Here is a 24,398-nt window from a genome sequence, read left to right as displayed (position 1 = left end):
GATCCTTACAACAACTCTGGAAGGTAAGTGCTGTCATTATAGAATATTCATTTTCCAGAGGAGGAAAACAGAGAAAGAAGGGGTTTAGTTCTCAGGGTTACATAGATAGTAAGTGTCTAAGCATCATTTGAACTCAGGCCTTCCTGACTTCAAATCTTATGCTCTGTAAGGGCTAAAATTCTAGCTATACTGTCTAAAATATCTAATGAGTGGTCGCCAATAAATTATAAGTTTTAGCAAGAGTTAGACTTTTAAGCATTTATTAAGGAGAATAAGAATTTTGTAAAGAGAGAGAGAAAGGCCTAGATTCCTCTATCCATTAAAGGGAGAGAGCATTTGTAGCTCCCTTCTCCACCAGAGTCCTCAGGAAAGAGAGCGAGCCAGTGCGCCAGCCTCCCTCTTCCTCCTCCCACAAGCCAACGTCACTTCCTGATGCCAAAGAAAAGCCTCATGGTCCTGCCCTCAGAGGCCCTCTCCTCATGTTGGAGCTTTCCTACAGTAAGTCTCCAGCAGGTGGTGTCATTCTAATCATTACAGCTCTTTCCCCTATGCTACCTGGCTGCCTCATTTAATGCATGTCTCTGACTCACAAAGGGATTGTTCTAAGTGCTGGGAATAAAGGTAAAAATGCCAGAGTGCATGCTCTCAGGGAGCTTATGTTCTCTGGGGAAACCTGGGGTAGGGTGGGGTGGGAAGCAAATGGAAAATGATAAATATAATACAATGTACAGAGAGTATGGGGGAAGCAATGAGGAGATCTAGACAAAGTATCCTTGCCTCACTGGGAGTGGAAAAGCCAGCCTCGGAGGAGTTGTGTGTCTTAGAAAAACAGTGACACTGTTGCCATAATCAGTTCTGTTAGATGGCACTCTAGACATAGGGCTCAACATGACCCTGGCTTAGTGGCCTCTCACTCCAAGATGGATGAATAGATTCAAGTTCAATTAGTAGTGTGGTTGCTACTGACCGCAAGGTAACCGAGTTTATGCACAAAAGGACTGGAGGTATCTCAGAATAGGTCCCTTGGGAACAAGCCTTGAAAAGAGATTTGCTTGAGGTAATAAAGAGGGATGAGGAGAATGTGATAGGGTTTTTTTTTTTTAACCTTGTCTTAGATCAGGAGTTATTAACCTTTTTGTATGTGTGTCCTGTGGATACCTTAAGCAATCTGGTAAAGCCTTATGGGACCCCTTCTGAAAAACATGTCTTTAAATGCGTAAAACAAAATACTTAGGACTACAAAAGAAACCAATTATATTGGAATACAGCAATCACAAAATATTTTTTTAAAGTTCATATATCTCAGGTTATGAAACCCTGGCTTAGAGATTAATTTTTTCTTCTTGCATGATGGAAAAGAAAAATCAAGCTAGCACCACCTGGAATATTGTTCTTTGATAGAATGAAGACTTCTTCCAGGGATGACAAACTGATGTTTTTCACTATTTTTTTTAAAGAAATAAATCATGAGTTACATCTAAAGCTAACTCCCTGAGAGGAAACTAGCCAGTGTCTTCTGGATACTGCTTTAACTTGAGCCATGAGGAGGCCACATAGTTTTCAAAGAGGCCTGGTGTGGTACCAGGGAATAGCTTAGGCATAGGCACAATGTTGTTTGCCAGGGGGCTCTATTTAAAAACAAACATGAAAACCCAGAGAAATCAATGAGCTCTGCATTGAGCTGGAATAAACTACTCGAACCTGCAGGTTTGAGGAATGTGGTAGAGAGTTTAGTGTTTACCTTAACAGATTTTCCTAGGCTCTGTTCTCTAGCCTGTGGGAACCGGATCTCTGTGGAAAGTAATAGTGGGACTTCATCTATCTCTGCTTTTCTTAGAATTACTGCTGACCTTGGAATTAACCTCCAAACCATGGTGCCCCTTTACTTGATTAGTGTGAGTAGAGAAAAGGATGAGATACTCTTTGGGATTGCTGATTCATCATGGGGCCCAGCCTAAGCTCCCTTTTAGCTTAAGGGTAATTGGAACGACAGTGGCCCCCAGTGGGCTACCAGATTAATCACAGGCTGAAATTTCTCATCTGGGGGGGAGAGGAGGGGAAGGGGAATTATTCCTTATGTGACCAACCCAGCTTTCATGGATTACGTATGCTCATTCAAATGGTTGTTGGGTTAGTTCGCATTGATGGATATCAAATCATTAACGGTGAACATTAGTAATTTTGTCGATGCAAATAAACTAGGTCATTCTCTCATGGGTCTCTATTAGGATTTTTCAAGGCCACATTGATGATGATTATGTATTATTTGTTGATTTTTTTTTAAATTCAGAAAAAAAGGCATCGATTACAAATGTGTCTGTGTTTAATAATACCTGTGTGAAGTGGAGTGTAAGCCCAGGAAGAGAGGACGTGAAGATGGTATATCTGGTAAGGGAAATAATCAGTTTTTCTTGCTTGTAGAAAAGAGGGCATATTGGAGTCAAAATTGAATTACAGGCTTAATTAAGTGTGACAATGATTAGGACCATATTTATTAAGACCCTGTTCCTGTGGGAGCTTCCTAATCCACCTGCTGTCCAATCCCAGCACCATTTCAATTCATTTTAGCCTAATCCTAGAGGAAGCTTATCCAATCACTTTAACCTCTGGATGTTCTAGACAACTCTCTAGGGCTGGAAGTTTTGCAGAGAAGTTACTGATGAGTTTTTTTGCCTTGGGTACTAATGAAATCATAGGCCCAGTTCTTATCTCTATTAATTTAACAAACATTTGTTAAATGTCTACCATATGTTAGGCACTGTTGATGCACAACCAAAACAGTCCCTTCCCTCACAGGGTTTCTGTTCTATCAAAGAGAAACAATATGCACACACATAAGTAGATACATAGGCAGAGAAGTGGTGCAGTGGGTAGAGCACCTGGCCTGGAGTCAGGAAGACCCAAGTTCAGATCCTCCGACACTTACTAGTTGTTTACCCTGGGGCAAGTCACTTAAGGTTGTTTGCCTCAGTTTCCTCCAAAATGAGCTAGAAAAAGAAATGGCAAAACTACTCCAGTACCTTTGCCAAGAAAACCCTAAATGGGGTTATGAATAGTATGTGACTGGAAAACAATTGAACAAGAAGAAGTAGATATACTATGAAAAGGAATGGAGTAGGGCTTTCAAGGACATCTAAGGATCAAGGGCATTTTTCCAATAGAGAAGTCTGTTCAGCTGATAAATATATCAAAGCTCAGCAGCTTGGCAGTTACTTTAAATTTGGTGGACGTGATTTGATTGATCTATTCAAGTGAAACATCCTCCCCCCACTCCTTTATATGTATCTAGATGTGTTTGATGATGATTATAGCTCCAAATATATGATCCTATGAAATGTAGAGAAGAAAGATGTTGATGAGGAAGGTTCCTTTGAAGACTATCCATGAAGGACTAAATACGACTGAAGATGGCTACAGTTTAGTCTGCACAGAATTCAATTCTAATAACTGAGGGATTCAGGAAAGGCCTCCTGTTAAAAATGAATCATCAATATAGGGAATCCATATGTCAGTTTGTATTGAAATTTTTATTTTAATATTATTAAAGTTAAATATTATTAAAATATTTAAAATATTTATTTTCTCATTTATTGATTGATTCATTTATTTATTTTAAGGCTGGGCCTCCCTCTCTTGGCCAGGCTGGAAGTACAATAGCCTGATCCCACTATGAATCAGCTCAGAAACTTTGACCTGCTCCATTTCCCAAACTTTACTGCTTTTCCCCTCCTTTGGTAGCTTTGTGGCTCCATGCTCCTGGCAGGGGTGTGGGGTGGGCTCACCGCATCTGTGCCAGACTCAATGCAGACATTTGATTGACTTTAGCCCTAGTTCAACTCAGCACTCCTGAGCTCATGATGAAATAGCCTTAGGCTTCTCCAGTTGCAGGGATTATAGGCATGGGTAACCATGCCAAGCTTCTATTGCAAATTTTAAAACATGAACAACAGTTTGGGGAAAAAAATTAGTATTATATTTGTTACTGATTTTTTAAACTGTTGCTCAGTTAAGGTGTTACTTTAACAGTTAAAAATTTGTATTATATTTGTTACCGATTTTTAAACTGTCACTCAGTTAAACTGTTTATTTCTTTTTTTCTTTTCTTTTTTTTTTTTTGCAGGGCAGTGAGGGTTAAGTGACTTGCCCGGGGTCATACAGTAAGTAAGAGTCAAGTGTTTGAGGCTGGATTTGAACTCAGGCCCTCCTGAATCCAGGGCCTGTGCTTTATCCTCTGTGCCACCTAGCTGCCCCTAAACTGTTACTTTAATGGTTAAAAAAAATTAGTATTGTATTTGTTACTAATTTTTAAAAAATGATGCTCAGTTGAATTGTTACTTAAACTGTTTTTGAAAAACAGTATTATATTTGTTGGGCAGAGTGGATAGAGTGCTGGGCTTGGAGTCAGGAAGTCCTGAGGTCAAATCTGGCCTGAGACACTTACTAGCTGTGTGACTGCGGATAAGTCACTTACCTTGTTTGCTTCAGTTTCCTTGTCTGTAAAATGAGCTGGAGAAGGAAATGGCAAACCTCCCTACTATCTCTCAAGAAAACCTCAAATGTCGTCAGGAAGAGTCTGACACAACTGAAAAAAACTGACCAACAACAATATATTTATTCTCCTACATCTTTTCTTTTCTTTCTTTCTTTCTTTTTTTTTTTTTCAGTGAGGCAATTGGGGTTAAGTGACTTGCCCAGGGTCACACAGCTAGTAAGTATTAAGTGTTTGAGGCTGGATTTGAACTCAGGTACTCCTGATTCCAGGGCTGGTGCTCTATCCACTGCACCACCTAGCTGCCCCTCTCCTACTTCTTTTCCTCAAGCACATACTCAGTTAAAGAAGAGATTTTTTTGTTTGTATTTTAGTATTTTCATTAATATTTATTTCTGAGATCATATGCCACACAACCCCAAATGAAAACCGGAAGTTAGAATAGCTTGCTTTTTAACTTGCTGGTAGCCAGCTATAGAACAGTAGTAAAGGTCTTTACTGTGAGCTCTCTTTTGTTTGAAAGAGGAGGGTTAGCTACACAGAAAGGGCCCCATTAGCCCTCTAGTACTAGGTGATTTGTCGTCAATACCAAATTCATAAGCATTGAGCATTTTCCCAATCCCTGTATGAGATCCTATTGTCACATACCTGGATACCTTGGTGACGTATTCATTCATGACCTGTCTCCTTCAACTTGGTGTGGAAGGAGGTTTGGGGGGTGGGGTGGAGAGGGAAGGAGTTCGAGTTAAAGAAAAAAAAAAGCTTCTGTGATCTCTTTTCATCCAACACACTGACAGTTCGCCTCTTCTCCTACCACAGATACACGTTAAAGAGCAGCAACAGCACCAGACAGAGTTTCTCCATGAGGACTTGTTGAACTTTACCACAAGTGCTCAAGAACCTGAGGTCTGCCTAAATCTGCATAAGGGTACCAACTATACCCTGACCATTAAGATCACCTTTCCTAGGCTCTCTGAGCCTGTAACTGCCAGGATCCAAACAGCTGGTAGGTGATAGTGAAATCTTGTTAACGGATGACCCTTGAATCATATTCTATGAAAGTAGGCTAATGTAGGGAAGCTCCTACAGTGTCTGGGTTGGGAGATGGCTTCTTGACTAACCAGATGGTAGACGACACAGCTTTAGAACTCATTGGGAAGCAGGAAACTTCACTAGGATGTAGGAAGGTAGAAGAGCAATGAGGATGGAGGTGAAATCCAGGTGAAATGGATAAACCTCAATTGATGGACACATGGACTTTTGGGAGCTCTGTAAGATGCAGCAGAAGCCCTTTATAATTTTGATTTGAGGGGATAGGATTTCATTTATACTGGTAAAACCATTTGTGTTCTCCCTTTTCACCTCTGCCTCTTGGCTTCTCTGGCTTTCTTCAAGTGTCAGCTAAAATTCTTTTTTACAGGAAGTCTTTCTCAATTCCTCTTAATTCTAGTTCCTCTTAATTATGTTAATTTTCTCCAATTTCTCCTGTATATCTCTTGTTTGTACATAATCGTTTGCATGTTTTCTTCCACATTAGACTGTGAGCTTCTTGAAAGCAGGATCTGTCTTTTGCCTTTCTTTGTATATCTAGTGCTTAGCACAGTGCCTAGCACATAGTAGGTGCTTAATAAATGTTTATTGGCTTGCTGATTAACCGATAGAATGTAATTTTCTTTTGTTCAGAAGTGAAAATTAAAAGTCCCAGCTTAAGATATATGTGTGTGTTGGGGCAGCTAGGTGGCACAGTGGATAGAGCACTGGCCCTGGAGTCAGGAATACCTGAGTTCAAATCTGGCCTCAGACACTTGACATATACTAGCTGTGTGACCCTGGGCAAGTCACTTAACCCCAATTGTCTTACCATAAAAAAAAAGATATATGTGTGTGTGTGTGTGCATGCATGTATATATATATATATATATGTATATATATATGTACACACACAGACACAGACACACACACACACCTCTTAGCCATTAGCTTTTGCTGCCTTGAGGTGCTTAACGAACCCGAATAGTTGTGAGTCCTAAATGAACAATGGCATTGGGATATTGTCAAAAGGACAGAGCTCTGGATTTATAGACAAAATACAAACTACTTAGAAGCATGTTGCAGAATGTGGGTAAAGGTAATATGCAAAATGAATAAGACTTGTGGGCTAGAGACCTTTTTTTTAAAAAATGCTATAATATATAATCACTAATGGTGGTGGTGGTGATGATGATGATAATTAGCATTTATAAAGTACCTAGTGAATGCTGTTTATTGCACTAGGTGCTTTACAAATGTTATTTTATACAACATGCCTGGAAGGTAAGTGCTATTATTATCCTCATTTTATTGTTATTATCTTCTACCAAGAAAACCCTCAATGGAGTCACAAAGAAGTTTTCTCAGCAAAGATACTGGAGTGACTTGCCAAGGGTCAGACAGCTAGTGTCTAAAGCCAGATTTGAACTCAGGAAGACTCATCTTCCTGACTCCAGGCTCAATCCTGCATCTACTCTTCTAACTAGCTCCCCATTTTACAGTTTGATCTGAGGCAGACAGGATAAGTGGCTTTCTCAGGGCCACATAGCTGCTGAGTGTCTTAGGTAGGATTTGAACTCAGGTCATCTTGACTTAACTGCTGACAGAGAAAGAACCTTGCATAATGGATAATAAGTTAGCTTTGCACTCAAGAGGATCTGAGTTTAAATTCTATCTCTGGTAAACACTAATTTTGTAAGCTTGGGCAGGGCAACTTTTGAAGACTAAAAGTTATCAGCAAGGCTCTGATCTAAATGAGTGAGATGTGCGTGTGTGTGTGTGTGTGTGTGTGTGTGTGTGTGTGTGTGTGTTTCCAGACAAGAGTTGAACCCAGTTCTGATCTCTCTCCCTGCCTCCCAATTAACTAAAAAAAAATCCTGACTGCCATCATGTCCCCTTTTGTCCATCTTTGAATACAAATCCAATTGCCACTCTCTAGGTCGATAGAACAGATACTCAGTGTTCTCACCAAATCATTTTTTTGCTAAATGACCACTTAACTGATATAGATGGGTGCTTCTTCTAAATTATATTGAATTAAGATTGACCAGTCTTGCCTGTAGGTCCTCTCTTTGCTCACAGAAACTGTTCATTTCTTTTACAGTTCCTTGTAAAAAGGTAATTTCTTTCTCCCAACCATAGTCAGATTGTTCCCTGTAGCCCACAAATTAGAGCCTCGTTCTAAATAGACATGTAAAAGGGCCAAGTACATATTTTTCCTCCTCACATTTTCTATTAGAATCATATATTCTTCCTAGCCCCATGTGAAACTTACCCTTTGTACCAAATCTAAAACTAAACCAAACCTGATTCTGTTGCACGGTACTTTATTGATATTTGGGTACTCAGATGAATCTATGATCTCATCGATTTATATGGTTCTTCCAGTGATGCCAGTTGCAACCAATCTTTGCCTGCCCTTCCAGGTGGCTGTTGGTTATTGTGCTCCTAAAAATAGACAGTTTTCCCAACTCACTGGGGGCCATTCCTATATTTCTCCTGACATCATCAGGATACAAGTGGAGCAACTTGGCTGTCTTTCTGTTATTCTGCACTCATCTTAATGCACACATATCCCTGATGACATCATTAACTCTGGTTTTTCTTTGAAATTCCTTATTTGTTATATGTTGCTGCCTGCTCATTCTCACCATGAACACCTCATGTATTGAGGTCAAGGGTTTGTTTTATTTTGAGGGTAGGCATATGCTTGTATTATATTTAATTCAGTTTTTTTTTTTTTGCAGGGCAATGAGGGTTAAGTGACTTGCCCAGGGTCACGTAGCTAGTAAGTGTCAAGTGTCTGAGGCCAGATTTGAACTCAGGTCCTCTTGAATCCAGGGCCGGTGCTTTATCCACTGCTCCACCTAGCTGCCCCATATTTAATTCAATTTAACAAACAATTATTGCACATTTACTACGTGCCAAGCCCTGAGCTAGGACGCTTGGGGTACAAAGATAAGAAGGAATAGTCCCTGTCCTCAAGAAGCTTATAGTCTATTATTTAATATTTACAATTATTAGGTATGCAGGGGTGTTTTGGATCCAGCTTGTTTGGGTTCTCAAAAACCGATTGTTAAATTTCCATTGTGAGCATTTCACAACTTGGAAATTGCCAAAGATGCAGAATAGGGCTTGACTTATTATTTTGTTGATTATCTAGATCAGTAATATCAAATTGGTATAGAAGCGGGGGACATCAGAATGTCCATAAGGGCCCCTGTGAGCTATATACCCATTAATATTATCCATGTTTTATTATATCTTTATTTTGTTAAATATTTCCCAATTTCATTCTAGTTTGACTGCCTTTGACAGTGTTGCAGGCAGTGTGCTTGATACCTCTGGTCTAGGCTTAAAAAATGATGGGGGCAACTAGATGTTGCAGTGGACAGAATACCAGTTCCAGAGTCAGGAGGACCTGAGTTTGAATCTGGTCTCTGACACTCACTAGCTGTGTGAGTCACTTATCTCCAATTCCTTACAAGGGGGAAAAAAGAAAGTGATGGAGAAAATGTTCATGTAGATTAAACTTAAAAATGTGTGTGGTGTGTGTGTATATATATATGTATATATTAAAAAATAGAGAGCCAGTTGTTAAACATATACCAGCACATCCGTATATTGTATTGAAGTTCTGCTCTACTTGGACTCTACTTTTTTTTAAGTGTTCAGCATGCTGTTATGTGACAGTCCCTGGACTTGAAATCCAAAAATGTGGGATTCTAGTTCTGCATCTGTCACTGTATATTTATGGCCTTGGGCAAGTCACTTGTACTCTTTGGGTTCCAGTTTTCAAACTAATGGGCTGGATTAGATGATCCATGAAGTCTCTTCCAGCTCGGAACATCTATAGTTTTATGACTCTTCAAGGAGCTTCTCTTTGCCTAGCATAGTTTCCATTCAATCAGCCAACAAGAAGTCATTAAGTGGCTCCTGTGGGCCAGGCACATATATTATAGATGGGCCAGGGAAACCAGGTTTATCTGATAACCAAACTTTTCATCAGCTCAGTGTGTGGAGTAGACTGTGGAAGAGCTGTGTTATCTTGGAGAGGCTGTGTGGTTCTGTGGATAGGACTCTGGATCAAGGGTTAGAGGATCCAAATCCTGGCTCCTATACTAATTATTTAAGTGACCTCGGGCAAGTCACTTCTTCTGAGTCTCATTTTTCTCATCTATAAAATAAGGCATTTAGACTAGATCACGGCTTCTTAAACTTTTTCCACTTGTGACCCCTTTTCTCCCAATAAATTTTTACGTGACCCCGAGTATATAGGTATGTAAAATACCTATTTTAGACCTATATGTAACCTTTTACTCATGCCAAATATTTCATGACACCCCCCCCCCACATTCAGTTACATGATCCTATATGGGGTTGTGACCCACAGTTTAAGAAGCTTTGGACTAGATAGTGACTGATGTCTTTTCTAGCTTTAAATCTTTCATTTTAGGATTAGTCTTTCCTTGTGCTCCTTGACTGTAGTACTGTGGATTGCCATAATTTTTCTGTCCAAAAAAAGGACAATATCTTTTGAATCATAAATTACTGATCCTAAATGATGCTTAATTAGGCTGTTTGCTAAATGGCTAAAACTTCCCCTTAGAGCAGTGGTGAAAAACTCAAATAGAAAGGGAGGGTTGTGGCACTAAACTGTCTGGATGGATCCCTGCAGGCTGTATGGCTGTATATTAACTTGGAAAGCCACACATGTTTATATATTTCTTTTTAAAAAAATTAATACAGGGGCAGCTAGATGGCGCAGTGGTAAAAGCACCGGCCCTGGATTCAGGAGTACCTGAGTTCAAATCCGGCCTCAGACACTTGACACTTACTAGCTATGTGACCCTGGGCAAGTCACTTAACCCTCATTGCCCTGCAAAAAAAAAATTAATGTATCAACACATTAAAATCAAGTAGGAACTACATTTCAATCTGGTTTGAGACATACTCAGGGAATGATTTTTGGCTGACACCAGCTGTGTGTTTGACACCTTTCCTGAGAGTAATTTTTTTTTGGGGGGGGGGAGGTAGTAGCAGGAGTGTGAATAAGCAAGACCCATTTTTTTTCCTGTTAAATCTTTTAAACAATATATCAAACCACAGTGGGGAATTGGACTTTCAATTCCTGAAGGTGTCATTGCTTAAGTGCAGATTTATTCAGGGATTAAATGGAATTCTACAGGAAGCCTTCACCTGCGTGGGGTAGACACCCAACCCCCAACTTTCCCGAAAGTGTGTGAAGAATTCTCCCAGTGGAAAGGGTGGATGAGAACAATTTGTTCCAATGGCCATGAAGGCAGATGAAGAGCTTGGTCAGACATCAAAGACATCAAGGTCACTTACTGCATCCTGGGCAATCAACAGTTGTCCTGACTTTTATCTTGCCATTGGACTTCAACGACCCTGGAAGAGAGAGTGAGGCTGATGACTTTGTGCAACTCTGCCTTACTTAAATCCAATTCAGGAACCCTGTGATGTCATTTGAAAACAAAAGACAAACAACAACAGTGAGAAATTCTATAGGAGTACAGAGACGAGACCATAAGCATCTTCTGAAGTCTATCTAGTTAGGAGGTTCTAGTCCTTGAATTAAAGTCTTCCAAGCAGGTGGCACTGGGCAAGCTAGGTGTCAGAGTGGATAGAGTGCCAGCTCTGGAGTCAGGAAGACTAATCTTTCTGAATTCAAATCTGGCTTCAGACACTTACTAACTGTGACCCTGGGCAAGTCACTTGCCTCAGTTTCCTTATCTGTGAAATGAGCTGGAGAAGGAAATGGCATACCACTCTAGTATCTTTGCCCCAAAACCCCCAAATGGGGTCACAAAGGGTCAGACACAACTGAAAAGACTGAACAACAACAAAAGCTTTCCTTGTTCCTCCCTTCCTTCTCTCCATTTCGGAGGATCATAGATTTAGAGCCGGGATCATCAACAAACATTTATTTAAAATTGTGTGTATGTGTGTGTGTGTGTATTTGAACTGAATCAATCAGATCGCCTATATACCCCTTAAAATAACTGAAAACTTTTCTGACCTGATAGATTTATTAGGTGAGAGCACATCTCTATTGAATCTATCAGTCATAATTTTTAGATTAAATATGAAAATGTCTTTGGTCAATTTAGATATCCTTGAAAGTTACTGAATAAACTAGAGTGACATCACACAGGTAGAGTGTTTAAATTGGTTGAGAAAAGTTGGTCATGCTCTTTGGATTATCTGTAAAATAGTGAGCCAGTTCAGAACCCAGGGATTTAATCATCTATCAGCTTAGTGGTAGAAACCACTCCAACCATGCCTGGGAGGAGTCACTTGGGGGAGGGCAGGGGAAGAGAGTGACTTGGCCAAAGCTTTGTCCTTGGTCTTCTCTTTTGATCAGAGGAGAACCTTGTGAAATTGGGAGGATCGGAGTGTTTGGAGTGGCTTATTTACTTCTTAGCAGTGTCCTTGAGACAGCAGTTTCTGGCAGCAGTGTCTGTACTGGGAGGTGGGAACAGACTGGCCAGGATAAGAAAAGCAGATTCAAGGGTCTATGATGAACCCAACCAAAAATCTGCTCCATACTTAAGGGGAACTTTGTGAGGACCTCACAAAGGGGAGGAAAGGACATGGGACAACCAGGGCTTGCTTATCTCTTTGCCACCTGCACTCTCTCAGCACTTTCTCCAAGACTCTGAATGTTCTAGGGAGAGAGATTCTGTCATGGTGTTTTGGGGGTAATATTTTGTTTCAACAACTCTCACTATAACTAAAAGCTTTGCTTTGTAAAATCTAATTAATTCTGGCTGACAAATTGATAACAACTGATAATCATGGAGGGGAAAGTGCACTGGTGCAGCCTCATGAGCTTTACTGCAAGAAACCATTCCCAACTCCTTAGGACTACTTCTAGGGTAATACTTTAGGATCCTAAGCTTAGAGACTGAAAAACTTTAGAAGTCATCTAGCCCAGTCTCCTTATTTTACAAATGAAGAAACTGAGGCCTAGAGAAAGAAACTCATCTCAGGTCACACAGGTAAAAAGCAAGAGAGACAGGATTTAAAAAACAAACCAAAACAAAACAAGTTGTCTCAGTCCAGATCCAGTATTTTTCCAAAGCAATCTGCCTAAATTATCTTGTTTGTTTCTATGTCCCCTTCTGAATTTTCTTTTTCTTATGTGATTTTTTCCCCCTTTGAATTTATTGTTGTTATTATTGTTGTTTCTATAGATGTAGTCAGTGCATATGGTTATATTGTCCTTACTCTCTTCACTCTGCATCACCTCATATAAGTCTTTTTTTTTTTTCTGGTATTATTCATATAACCCATCTACACCCCGAGGGAGACTCTAGGCTCATATGGACTGATCTTCAGCCTGGGAGCTCCACCCCAAATGGTCAGATTCTTTCCTTTTGGTCTGCTACATCAACCTGGATCATCCAGGAGAGTCTTTGAGAGAAAACCTAGATACAGCCGTGCCTAGCATGTCTCAAAGGTGGGTGGCAGTATTTCCAAATCCTGTGCAGGTATTCAATAGAAAATATAATTATGGACTATGGGACAGCCTATATTTCACCCTAAAGAAAATACATAAAATCCCAAGGATTCATGAGAGCCCAGGAACAAATAACAGAAGCATAAAACATTCACTTAACTCATTAGCTCCCTTCCTTCAAAAGAGCTGAACTTGGGATTGTTGTTTGGGAACCTTTTGTTATTTATTTATTTATTTTTGGCGGGGCACTAGGGGTTAAATGACTTGCCCAAGGTCACACAGCTAGTAAGTGTCAAGTGTCTGAGGCCGGATTTGAACTCAGGTACTCCTGAATCCAGGGCCGGTGCTTTATCCACTGTGTCACCTAGCCGTCCCCCTTTTGTTATTTTTGCCAGTAGAATTGCTAGTATCACTCCGTAGTTAGACTCCCACTGAAAGTTAAACATGCTTTGGAGCTTAATGAACAAGCAGATTCCCTTTTTGCTGGAACTACAATGTCCAAGTAACTTGCTGGCTCTGCTCTCCAAGTAGAATGTAATACGGGAACCATGTAGACTGTCTTATTCTCTGCAGTATAGAATTTGGGTCCAGTGCTCAAATTTAACTTAGGGTTAGCCATGAGACAACTATCAAAGTTGGTGCTTCCCAGTCAATCTCTCCTCCCTCCTCAAAGGCTAGATTCTGAGATAAAAATTCATAGGGAATCCATCTCCCCCTTCTCGTCCCCACCACACACACACACACACACACACACACACACACACACACACACACACACACGAGGTTGAAGTTTAGGAAGAGTATATTTGAACTCCTTTCTCAAGTCTCATTCAAACACATCTCCCATTGCTATGGGCTTCTGTTAAGTTACTGTTAAGTGCTGATTCTGGTGGGGTAAAGTTGGGGGGAGGGGGAGGCATTCTCACTTTTTTGCTTCACTTTGGAAGAACACATAGCTGGAGAAAGTGTTCAATATTTAAGCTACGGAGAGTTGGATCAGCTTGCCCAATGTAGACGAGGAGAAGAAGTGGCTACTCTTCAGTCAGCTAAGCACTGTATCCTATAAATTGTCTTCAAAATAATGGTCCATACTCTGTAACCTCATCACTCTGATTGTAAACTTATTAAATTTCTTCCAGGCTATTCTATCATTTTATCAGGATGTTTGGAGAGTTCTTCAGTTTCATGAAGAATTCACATGATTCACCCTCCTTATACCCATATTTCTCATTTCTTGTGGTGTAATGGTGTTTCATTAGTATCATGCACATAATTTGTTCAGCCATTTCCCAGTCATTGGAAATTGGATTATTTCCAGGTTTTTACAATTATGAACAATACTGCTAGGATTATTTTGGTTTAGAGAGAACTTCTTTACCCTCTCACTTCCCTCAGTCTTCTGTATATTGGGTATAAATTGAGTTTGATCATTAAGAAGACAGCAAAAAAAAGGGGGGTTTGTTCTCACGATCTACCAAAATGCCATGCTACTTTGATAGTTTTTCCATTGTTGGATTATAGGGTAGTAATGTCTGTTTGGAAGTTAGTTTTGGGGTTCTAGGTTTTAGGCTGTCTTGTTTTTCTGACAGTTCAGTGCTAGCTATGGGAAGAGAGAAGAGATTCACAAACACATTTTAGGAAGGTCAGTGATAACAACATTTGGGAAGCCATTAGTTTGGAGAGGTTGGAATTCTGGAGACTTATAGTAGTTTAGGATTATGAGACAGGAAAGGAAAAAATGGAGAAGTTATAAAGGAGTAAGATTGTGGGAGGGGACAAGCAAAAGAGTAATACTTTTGAAACAGGAATGATATGATAAATGAATTATCTAGAAAAGTAATATAAGTAGTCAACAGGAAAAATAAAGGAGAGAAGAAAATTCTCTAGAGAGAAGTGGAAGAAAGAATAAAAGAACAAAAAATGTTCAAGTGAGCTTTGGGTAGATACATGGAAAAATAAGGAACTTTTTCTTGGTTAGGGTAGATTTCAATTTTGCTTAGGGCATTTTGGGTAATATTCCAATTTTGAAGTTGAAAAGAGTATATTGTTTGAAATGAATGAGTTATGATGGGACAGATAAGGATAACCCTTGAGTATAGGTTCTAAAACATTTTATTTATCATTTTTTTAAACCACTGTTTAAAGTGTTAAAGTTGTAAGGACATAGAAGAAAACTTGCACTTTTTGAGATTTGTTTTTTCTTTTAATTATCCTTTTACTTTTCTCTGTGATGGTTGCTTTTCAGCTAAGCAAATGTCTTGCACCACATGTTAGTGACATTTAAAATTCTGTAGACAAGTCTGTCTCTAGAATGATTTACTGTTGTCATTATTCTCTCTCTCTCTCTCTCTCTCTCTCTCTCTCTCTCTCTCTCTCTCTCTCTCTCTCAGAATAAATGGAAGGAATAGAATGGATAGATCAAAGTCCTATCTAGACCTTTCCTAAACACACAGGGTGTTGGGTAAAATATTGGTTTTTGTCTATGGCTGAAATTTAAGTGTTTTCTCCTTGGGGAAGAAAATGTGATGTTCTTTTGTTATAAAATTTGCTTCAGTGTTAGCATTAGCTGTGTGACTGCTGGGCTCTGCAGAGCTGTTTTTTGTGGCAGCCTTGCTCTGATTCATCACTCAGGCACCATGTTCTGCCTACTCAAAGAAAAGAAAATGGAGCATTCAAAGGGAGTACAAGACAAGTAGGAGGCATAAAATGACTTTTTCCATGCTGTGTCTGAAACCAGGTCTGTCTTCATCTTGATTTACTTCCACAGTGCGCCGCTGAGTGGTTCCTGAGTCATACTCTGCCTGGGAAAAGAACCTCTCTTCATTGTCTCTATAATAATAATAATAATAATAATAATAATAATTCACATTTGATATTGCATCTTAAGGTTTGTGAATCACTTTACATACATTCTCAATCGACCTTGACAACAACCCCCCAAAAGCAGGTGTTGTAACTATTATTACCTTTTTGTTTTATAGATTAGGAAATTGAGGCTGAGAAATTGTGACTTGCTTAGGGTAACACAACTAGGGAGAATTCATTATTTCCTGTCCCCCAAACTCTCCCTTCCTTCCAAGTTCCTGTTACTGTAGAGGGTAACACCATCTTCCCAGTCCCTCAGACTTGAAACCTAAGAGTCATCCCAGACTCTTCACTATTGTGGGGGGGACCCCCATATCCAAACTGTTGCCAGGGCCTTTTGATTTCACCTTTTCCACATCTCCTGAATATACTCCATTCTCTCCTCTGAGACTGCTAGACTGTTAGCCTTCAACCCCTTACATCTATTTCAATAGCCTCCTGGTGGGTCTGCCTGTCTCAAATCTCTCCCTATTCTAATTCATCCTCCATTCAGCTACTAAAGTGATTTTCCTAAAACTGAGGTCTGATCACGTCACTCAGTAAACTCTACTAGCTCCCTATTGCCTCCAGGATCAAATACAAAATGCCCTGTTTGGCATTCAAAACCCTTCATGGTCTAGTCCCCTCCTACTTTTCCAGTTTTTTTATACTTTACTGTCTGACAAGTACTCTTTGATCCAGTGACACTAGCCTCCTGGCTGTTCCACAAACAAGACTCAGGAGATAGAATCTCTTGCCTCCGGGCTGTCCCACATGTCTGGAACATTCTCCCTCCTAGGGCCTTCCTTTAAATTCCAACTGAAATCCCACCTGCCACAGGAAGCCTTCTCCAACCCCTCCTAATTCCAGTGCCTTTCCTTGGTTAATTGTTTCCTATTTATTTTGTATGTAGTTTGTTTGCACATATTTGTTTGCACGTTGTCTCCCCCTTAGATTGTGAGCTCCTTCAGGGCAGGGACTGTCATTTGCCTCTTTTTATATTCCTGGCACTTAGCATGGTGGGCATTTAATAAATGATTATTGATTAATTGATTGAAGTGTCAGGCAGGATTCAAATTCAGGTCTTTTTGACTCCAAATTCAGTGCTTTATCTGCTACCTCACCCAATTACCTGACATTTCTATCATTCCACAGATTTGAAATGATTCCATTCTGCGGGTTCTAGTAAATGCACTTTTGACTATTGGTCACTTGTTTTCATTTTGGTCATAATGCAGATAATTTTTTTCCCTCCTCTATGTCTTTGTATCCAAAGTAAGAGGAGAGCCCTGGAATGTAGGGGGAAATGGGGCCACCAGGTTATAATGATTAAAGGCAGTCATCAGGGTCCAAGAGTAGAACTCCTTGGGGAAAATGAGGCATGTCTCCACTTTGATACATGATTAAGCAAACCAGAGGCCATGTCAGGTCAAGCCCAAGTTATTGGGAAGCAGAGAAAGACATGTGGTCTGTGGCAGCAATATAAATTTGAAGGAATTATGCATCAAAGTTGGGAGGACATACTGTGGATGGTAGACAGATAGTGGTTTGTTTTATGGAACTTCTCTATGAAAGGAGGCATGCTTCTGTGCCACATTCTTGTCCCATTGCCCCAGGGTGACCATGGGTTTGAAAAATACTTGATTCTGATAGTTTGTGTAAAAGTGATGATTTTTAAAAAAGTATTCTCTTTTCACTATTCAGATGATGGTGGATTCTTCGATGTGTTGCTGTTTAATGAAACTTGTTTGAAATGGAAGAAGCTTCCTAGAGATGCTGCAGAAGAGCAAATGTACCAGGTAAGATGGTCTTCTTTTTAACCAACTGGAAAATAAGTCATTCATTCATTCATTCATTCATTCATTCATTCATTCATTCATTCATTCATTCATTCAAACAAATAGTTACTAGATGCCTACTATGGGTCATATCTAGATAATGAGGGAGATACAAAAGTAAATAAGAGGGGCAGCTAGGTGGCACAGTGGATAGAGCACTGGCCCTGGATTCAGACCAATGAAACTGACCTCTCTGTTCCTCACACTCAGCATTCTACTATATTCATACTTTTTGAGTTCAAATCTGGCCTCAGACACTTGACGCTTACTAGCAGTGTGACCTTGGGCAAGACACTTAACCCCGATTGGCCCACAAAAAAAAAAAAAAGTAAATAAGATACAGTCCCTATCCTTAAGGAGAAAATCTTTGAACTGAGCATCTCAAAATATTTTATGAGTACTATTGCATATGCCTATTCATAGCTAAATAATAGCTTCGGGGCTTAGAGACAGTGTGGAACCATGCATAGATTTGGATTCGGAAAGACATGCCTTTAAATCCTGTCTCTGACTACATGACCTTGGACAGCTTACTTAACTTTTATTGTGTCTCAGGCAATTTCCTATAACTTATTCCCCTAAGACTTAATGACTAAGTGAGGGAGTTTCCTATTCCCTTGGAGATAGGAATTCCGCCCAAGGAAATCAGATCCTTCCCCTATTTCAGTAGCTCTGAGCCTACATTCTTTGTTTTGGGTTTTTGAATATTCATGTGAGTGATCATAACTCATTTTCCTGTAAAATAGTCATCTGAACTTGGAATTGAAGTAACTTCTTGAAGAATTACATGCCCACGTAATTGCCTTTTTAAAAAAATCATAAATCTCATGTAGAATTGATGAGAAAACAAGGAATCATTTCATTAAAAAGGGATGGACCCTTATGTTGTTGCATATAGGAAGAAGCAGTCGAAATATAAATGGTGCCAAAGAGTGCACATTTAGAGTTTTGTTGGGGATAATGAAAAAGATCTTTGCCAGTCCCCATTGACTTGATGTACCAACTCAGGCCCCAGCTATGCAAGGGTAAGAGCTTGTTCCACTGTATTGTTTTTCAATCTCTTGAATTCAGTCAGTCAACCAACAAGCACTCCCTAGGCACTTTGTTAGGTGCTGGGGCTAAAATACCAAGAATGAAATAATTCCTATTCTTTTTTTTTTTTTTTAGTATGGCAATTGGGGTTAAGCGACTTGCCCAGGGTCACACAGCTAGTAAGTGTTAAGTGTCTGAGGCTGGATTTGAACTCAGGTACTCCTTACTCCAGGGCCAGTGCTCTATCCACTATGCCACCTAGCTGCCCCAATAATTCCTATTCTTAAGAAGCTTACTTATATTAGAAAGGGAGATGAGTAACATACATACATATACATGAGCATATGCATAATATGTATGTACAGAATAAATATAAAGAGAATGAATACAAGTAAATACAAGTTAGAAAATGAGGATACTTGCTGTTAGTAAGGGCTTCATGTAGAAAATGGTGCTTGATCTGTATTTTGAAGGAAAAGGAGAATTCTATGAGGCAGAAGTGAGGAGGGAGTACCTTCCAGCTATGGGGAACATCCAGTTCGAAAGTATGAATATAGTAGAATGCTGAGTGTGAGGAACAGAGAGGTCAGTTTCATTGGTCTCTCTGTTGGGTAAGGGGAAGGGTGGGGAGTATTATCCAATGAAGCTGGAAAGATAGGTTTGTGAAGTCCTTTAGAAGTACACAAAGGAGTTTAGATCTCATCCTAGGGGAATTAGGGAGCCATTAGAGTTTGTTGAGCCAGATAGTTGTATGATTAGATCAATGCTTAAGGACAATTTCTCCAGAAGCAGTGTGTAGGATGCACTGAAGAGACCTGAGGCAGGGAGATCAATCAGGATGTTGCAATCTTCTCTGCGAGCACCCAAATTAAGACGGTGGCTATGTGAGTAAAGAGCAAAAAGATGAATGAGAGAGATGTGATGGTAGAAAAAGTAATATTTGGCAAATGATTAGATATATGGGTTGAGGGAGAGGGAAGAATTGAGGATAATACATATGGAAGAAAGATGGTACCTTTGGCAGAGAGAAGGCTGGGTTCTAGAGAGAAAGATAATGAATTATGTTACGGTCATGTTGAGTTTGAAACGTCTCTGGGACATCCAGTTTCAAATGTTCCATTGGTGATAGGAATGAAACTCAGGAGAGAGCCTGGTTCTGAATATATAGGTATGGGGGTCCACTGCACAGGGATGATAATTAAACCCATAGGAGCTTCTGAGGTTACTGTGAGAGTACCGAGAAAAAATAAGAAGCCCCAGATGTTGGGGGGCATTATAGAGATGATGGGCAGCAAAGGCGATTGAGGAGGAGTGGTCATAGAGTTAGGAAAAAACTAGTATAGGGTAGTGTCACAAAAACCCAAACAGAAGATAGTATTTTGGAAAATAAGGTGATCAGTAGTGCTAAATGTGGCAGAGAGGTCAAGAAACTGAGGAAAGACCATCAGATTTGGCAATTAAGAGATCACTGGGAATTTTAGAGAGAGTAGTGTCATTCTAATGACGAAGTCAAAACCAGATTTCAAAGAGCTGAGAAGTGAGTGAGTGAAGTTGAGGCAATGTGTGTATATAGCTTTTCTAGGAGATTGGTTTTTTAACAAGGGAGAAGGGGCAGCTAGGTGGCACAGTGTATAAAACACTCGCCCTGGATTCAGCAGGACCTGAGTTCAAATCTGGACTCAGATACTTGACACTTACTAGCTGTGTGACCCTAGGCAACTCACTTAACCCTCATTGCCCCGAAAAAAAAAAAGGGAGAAGAGATATTTAGATGAAAATTTGAGAGGATCGTAAAGTCTGTTGAAGGATTAAAAAAAAAAAGATGGAGGAGACTAGCATGTTTAGAGGCAGTAGGGATGGAACCTTAAATAAAGGATGAGAAAGAGAAGGGATGATTAGGAGGACAGTTTGATAAAGAAGAAAGGACGGGATGGGATCAAGGTGGACAGGCAGAAGGAAGGAAATAAACATTTTAAAACTATTTGCTATGTGTCAGGCACTGGGCTAAGCACTTTACAAAATTATCTTATTTGATCCTCAGAACAGCTCTTGAGGGAGGTGTTATCATTATCTCTATTTTACAATTGAGGAAATTGAGGCAGACGACTGTTAAGTGACTTGCCTTGGGCTATATAGCTGGACTTGGACTCAGGTCTTAACTCCAGGCTCAGTACTTTATCCACTGTGCCACCTAGCTGCCTCTGGGGAGAGGCAGGGTTGGTTTTAGCAAGAAGAAATGCCACCTTATCATCAGACACTGGTTAAAAAAAGGAGGAGACTGTGGAGAATAATGTCAAGGGGTTTTGAGATGAAGAGAAGGGGTGAAGTGGGAGCTCAATGCTAATAGCTTCAGTTTTCTTAGCTAAATGAGACAAAATACTACTCAACTTCTCTGTTTGGTAGAGGGAGGAGCAAGTGTTGGAGATGAGCTAAGGCTTAGAATAGCTTCTGTGTGGGCTGAGATAGGAAATCAATTAAAGAGTAATAAAATGATTAACTTGCTGCAGTGAGGGCCCAGTTAAAATTGGGTAAAATGAATTTATGTTATAACTAGTCAATACAAGTATGACTTTCTCTAGCATTGTTCAGCAGCATGTGAGTAGGAATAGAAAAGGAATATGGTGGCAACCATCTAATCCAGATCTGAGATTTGACAAGGGATGAACATTGAAAGTACAAGGGGTTGGGGAAAGGGATCCAAGAGTAGATGACAGTATAAAATTGAATTGGTTGGGATTAGGAATGGAGAAAAGTGAAGACAGAGGCCCGAGGAACTGGAAGTCACAATGAGGGCAGAGTACAGTTAGGAAGTTTGGGGCATAAGAAGAGATAGGAGGTTATGGTCAGGTAGGGGAAAGTCAGAGTTTTTGACTAAAGAACTAGAACACTCAGTCAAGTCCTAGTGAGATCCATTCCCATATACAGCTGAGGTGAAGTGAAGAAGTAAGACTGAGAAATGGAGAGGTTAGGGAGTTTGAGGGAGCATCACCCTAAATATTGAAGTCTCTTACTTTAAAGGCAAGAGTTGAGGAGGTGAGGAAGATCATGAATCAGGTGTATAGCTCCTTGACAAAGGAGGGAGAAGGAACTAGGGGTACGCTACAGTGACCATGATTTGAAGAGAGTGGAATAATACAATGCACTTCAAAGCAGTTGACATGCCTGTCCACTAAAAATCATTCATTAACTTCCAGGTCCTTTGTTCAGCATTGTGTATTTGTCTATATAACCTGCCTAGCAACTGGTAATTGGTGGTAAGCAGAATGTTGTTGTGTTGGTAGGGTGTAGCCTAGTCTTTGAAAAGAGACATATTTAGAGTGAAAGGCTTAAGTCAATATTAGTTTAAGCTCAATATCAGTTCAGTGTTAAGCCAATGAGGTCTTGATGTACATGACTAAAGGCATAGTGTACAAAAAACAAGGGAGGCAACAGACTGGAGAGACTACTGAAGTATGGCATCTACTTCTGAAACCCATGATGGTTGCCTCCATGCGTTTGGAAGAACGTTGACAAACTGGAGTGAGTGCAACAAAGGACAATCTCTTTTGAAGGGACTAGGTATTGTGGCATCGAAGGACCTGAGGAAGATGAGCCTGTAGAAGGGGGAAGGCTTAGTAAGGTCATGGCATAGCTATGATTAGTGTTAGAGCTGGAAATGACTCCAAAGGTCATCTGATCCATGGTGGCCATCTTCCACTATTAGAAGAGCTGTTGCTGAAGATGGATTAGGTTTGCTCCGCATGGGCCCAGAGGCAAGAGTCAGTACGCTGAAGTCACTGAGGCATACAATCAATATGAAAAACAATTTCTTAACAGTCTGGTTGGAATTTGTGATTTCATTCAAGTAAGGAATTCTTGACCTGGAAACTCCCTCCATTGATACAGATTAGCAAATCATCCCACAATTTAATTTCAAAACGTGTTCATTGTTAGTGGCTGATATTTATCAGAGGCAGGACTTTAATCTTCCTGGATGTTCCTGACTCAAAGGCCAACTTCTTATTTACTATTCTGTGCTGCCTCTTTCTAAAAGTTAGAACTGTCCCAAAGTGAAATGGATAATAGTTTGCCTTTATATTGCTTTTTAAGATTTGAAAAACACTTTACTAATATTATTTCCTTGGATCCTTATAACAACCCAATATTATTATTATGCCCATTTTTACAAATGAGGAAACCAAGGCTGAGAGAAGTTAACCAACTTGTTCAGTGTCACACAGCTATGAAATGTCTAAGCTAGCTTTGAACTCAGGTCTTTAAAACTCTGTTCTGTGACCAGGGCTTCTTAAACTTTTTCTATTAGCACCCCCTTTTTGCTCAAGTAATTTTCATGTGACCCCAGGTATATAAGTATATAACATAGGTATATATAACCTTTTATTGGTGGGTTTTTTTTGGGGTGAGACAATTGAGGTTAAATGACTTGCCCAGGGTCACACAGCTAGTAAGTATCAAGTGTCTGAGGCTGGATTTGAACTCAAGTCTTCCTGATTCCAGGGCTGGTGCTCTATCCACTGCACCACCTAGCTGCCCCTAACCTTTTATTGTTGACAAATTTTTCTTGACCCCCCACATTAAGTTGCACAACCCCAAAAGGGGTTGTGACCCACAGTTTAAGAAGGTAGGCCACAGACTTTCTTGGAAGCAGGTATTTTTATCCTTTGGGGGTGTGAAGTGGACTCCTTTGGCAGTCTGATGAAGTCTATGGACCCATTTGCATAATTATATTTTCTAACAAATAAAATATATGGGATTACAAAGGGAAATAATTATATTGGAATACAGCTATCAAAATATTTTTTAAAAAGTTCATGGAAGGGCAGCTAAGTGGAACAGTGGTTAAAGCACCAGCCCTGGATTCAGGAGTACCTGAGTTCAAAATCCGGCCTCAGACACTTGACACATACTAGCTGTGTGACCCTGGGCAAATCACTTAACCCTCATTGCCCCTCAAAAAAAAAAAAAAAAGTTCGTGGAGCCCAGGTTAAGAAACCGTGTTCTAGGGGATTATAAGGTGTGGGCAAGTGGACCCCAAGGAAGCACCTGTCAGACACAATAAGGATAACTTCTAGCCAGTCTCTTTCCTTTGAGTGAGGTGTCTTCAAGTATAGCCTCAATTTTCATTTGTTTGGAATGACTTTAAGTGTATTACGCATAGTTCTTACAATATTTGGGATCGATGAGTTTTATTTTATTTCTTAAAATAATAATAGGGGGCAGCTAGGTGGCGCAGTGGATAAAGCACTGGCCTTGGATTCAGGAGGACCTGAGTTCAAATCTGGCCTCAGACATTTGACACTTACTAGCTGTGTAACACTGGGCAAGTCACTTAACCCCCATTGCCCCGCAAAAAAATAAAATAAAAACATTTTTATTTGAGGTGATTTTAAAAAGCGCCTTCTCCCTTTAAATTTGTATTATACTCAAATCTTAGAGTAGCTTCATTGAGAAGAGCTTAGCTATGATGATGAGCACTTTTTGTGGGATGGCCACTAGAGGGCAAGGCTGTCACATGTTAAAAATCAGATTGTAATCGATCTTTTAAATAGGTCCTCTTTTCATGCAATGGATCCCTGTAGACTTGTTTCTACAAATTTAGTTATTTACTATTATTAATTATTAACCATTTAAAAATTATTATTAATTTTCAATTAATTATCTCCGGGTTTGTCAGTAGGATATC

General features: G+C 39.9%; 1 protein-coding gene across 1 annotated transcript in view; it reads left to right on the top strand.

The window, feature by feature from the left end:
- The window catches only part of SUSD1 (sushi domain containing 1), a 341,419-nt gene that overhangs the window by 142,395 nt on the left and 174,626 nt on the right, over positions 1 to 24,398 (top strand). Inside the window, exons 8-10 of the mRNA XM_043975620.1 lie at positions 2,291 to 2,388; positions 5,309 to 5,495; positions 17,550 to 17,644. Of these exons, the coding sequence (XP_043831555.1) occupies positions 2,291 to 2,388; positions 5,309 to 5,495; positions 17,550 to 17,644 (380 nt within the window). The remainder of the gene's footprint in view (positions 1 to 2,290; positions 2,389 to 5,308; positions 5,496 to 17,549; positions 17,645 to 24,398) is intronic.

The sequence above is a fragment of the Dromiciops gliroides genome, chromosome 1 (genome assembly GCF_019393635.1).
Source record: "Dromiciops gliroides isolate mDroGli1 chromosome 1, mDroGli1.pri, whole genome shotgun sequence".
Lineage (NCBI taxonomy): Eukaryota > Metazoa > Chordata > Mammalia > Microbiotheria > Microbiotheriidae > Dromiciops > Dromiciops gliroides.
This window is presented reverse-complemented; position numbering and strand designations above follow the sequence as displayed.